This window comes from Eimeria mitis, genomic scaffold (genome assembly GCF_000499745.2).
Source record: "Eimeria mitis Houghton genomic scaffold, Emh_scaff996, whole genome shotgun sequence".
NCBI classification, from domain to species: domain Eukaryota; phylum Apicomplexa; class Conoidasida; order Eucoccidiorida; family Eimeriidae; genus Eimeria; species Eimeria mitis.
In genome coordinates, this window is record NW_013577304.1 from 10,451 (window position 1) to 12,476 (window position 2,026).

The following is a 2,026-nucleotide window of genomic DNA, read 5'->3' on the forward strand; positions in this document are numbered from 1 at the left end:
CCGAGTAGAGCGGGCTATGGCTCCTGGTGTCTGCTGCTGTTGTGTTGAGTGAATATGTGTGGCGGCAACAGCTGCTGCTGCTGCTACTGCTGAGCCTGCTGCATGGGTGGGATTGCTGCATCTGCTGCTGTGCTTTATGTGAGTGGGCAGCAGATGCTCCGCTCGCTGCTGCTGCTGCTGCTGCTGCTGCTGCGTGGTTGCCTTTTTATGAGCAGCAGCAGCAACCGCTGCTGCCGAACCCACGTGTTTGCTAGCAGCGGCAGCAGCGGCAGCAGCAGCAGCTGCTGCTGCAGTGTATGTTGCGCTTTAGCNGCAGCTGGCACACACCACCGGCAGCAGTAGCAGCGGCGGCAGCAGCAGCCGATGGTCCGCATGTTGTTTTTGTTGTGCTCGTGCATAGTTTTGAGGCCCTCAGCAGGGTGACGCTTTGCTGCTGCTGTTGTTGTTGCTGCTGTGTGTTTGTTTGTGTGGCCGTAGCTGCATGGGCAGCAGCAGCACCAGCTGCAGCAGCAAGAACGTTCTCCCTCACCAACGAGATCGCAGCAGCAGCAGCAGCGGCAAGACCAGCCGCAGCAGCAGCAACAGCAGCATGGATCTGCCCGCAATGCACTTTTTGGGTCTGAAAGGGCTAACGCTCATGGAAGGGGTTCATCGGGGGGCCAGGGGCCCCCCCTTGGTGAGCACCGCCGGGTGCGGGACCTGAGTGGGGGCCCCTCTGCAGCATCAGAGTCCGGCGGCCGCTCGAGGGGCCCCCGTAGCGCAGGGGAGGGGGCCACCCACGACACCCCTCGTACCCTGCATTTGAGGGAGAGGCCCTCTTGCTCTCCACCGGCATTCAGGGGCCCCTCTGTAGACCGTAGTAGCGACAGAGAAAGCAGGCGGCCCAGGGGGGGCACGCGGGCAGCGGAGGTGAGGGCCTCTACAGGGGGGTCGAGGGGCCCCGGGGGCTCCAGCGATACATTAAATGTAGATGAATCTTCGCAGATGGGGGCCCCTAGGGGTTCGTACGCAGAGTGGCGCGAGGGAGAGAGGGGAGGGGGCCGGTCCCGCGGGCGGCAGTCTCCTGAGGAGGAGGCTGGGGGCCCCGAGGGGCCCCATGGGTGGGATCGATGGGCGTCAAGGAAGAGGGGTACTTCTCCTGGTGCAGAGACGAAGGGAACAACGCATGCAAGGCAGCAGCACCACAGCCACAGGTCACCTCCCCCAGGGCGCCATCGCAGGGGCCCCTGGGGGGGCCGGCCTTCTGAAGAGAGGGGCCCCTCAGGCTTCTCCCCACGAAGCCGTAATGCAAGAGAGGGGGCCTCCCGGCACTCTGGGGGGCAACATGGCGAGGGGGCCCACGGGGGGGCCCACGGGGGGGCCCCCGAGAGCCGCAGCCGGCACAGACACCGCAGCAGCAGCCAAGACTCTGCGGGGGAGTGGGGACAAGGCAGAGGGAGAAACCCGCAACATAGAGAAACGCACTACAGCCCCCATAAACAAACCAGGAGAGATTGGGGCCCCAGGGGAGGAGGCAGGGCCTCGTATGAGAGAAAGCCCCGCAGCAGCCGCGGCAGCGAACGCTCTGCATCTCCAGTGTATGAGGAACAACGCAGTAGAGGGCATCAAGGGAGCAGGGGGGCCCCTCAGCGGGCCCCATCAAGAGAACGTGGAGGGGCCCCAAGAGGACCCTCAGGTGCCCCTAGGGAACCCCACAGGCGCCCAGCAGCAGGAGCGTCTGCCAGCCCCCCAAGGGAGTGGTCGGGTAGGGCCCGAGGGGGCCCCGAGCCGGGGGCCCATCACTCGCGTAGCCGTAGCAGGAGCCGCAGCAGCAGCAGACAGGCGCGCATGCATCAGCGACGACCTAGAGTAACCAGCCGGGGTAGCAGAAGCAGTAGCCGAAGAAGCAGTAGCAGAAGACGGGAGGAGGTGAGGCCCCCGAGAGAGAGAATGCAGGAGAGGGAGAGAGAGGGGGCTTCGCGGTTTCGCAGCGGCAGCAGAAGCAGCAGCAGACGCAGCAGCAGCAGAACGCGCAGACACAGACGCA

At 65.2% G+C, this 2,026-nt stretch overlaps 1 protein-coding gene across 1 annotated transcript in view; it reads left to right on the forward strand.

The window, feature by feature from the left end:
- The window catches only part of EMH_0026980 (uncharacterized protein), a gene marked incomplete at both ends in the record, with an annotated part of 2,518 nt that extends 666 nt beyond the window's left edge, over nt 1-1,852 (forward strand). Inside the window, 2 exons of the mRNA XM_013502694.1 lie at nt 478-909; nt 1,013-1,852. Coding sequence (XP_013358148.1) covers nt 478-909; nt 1,013-1,852 — 1,272 coding nt within the window. The remainder of the gene's footprint in view (nt 1-477; nt 910-1,012) is intronic.
- Nucleotides 1,853-2,026: the final 174 nt, after the last annotated feature.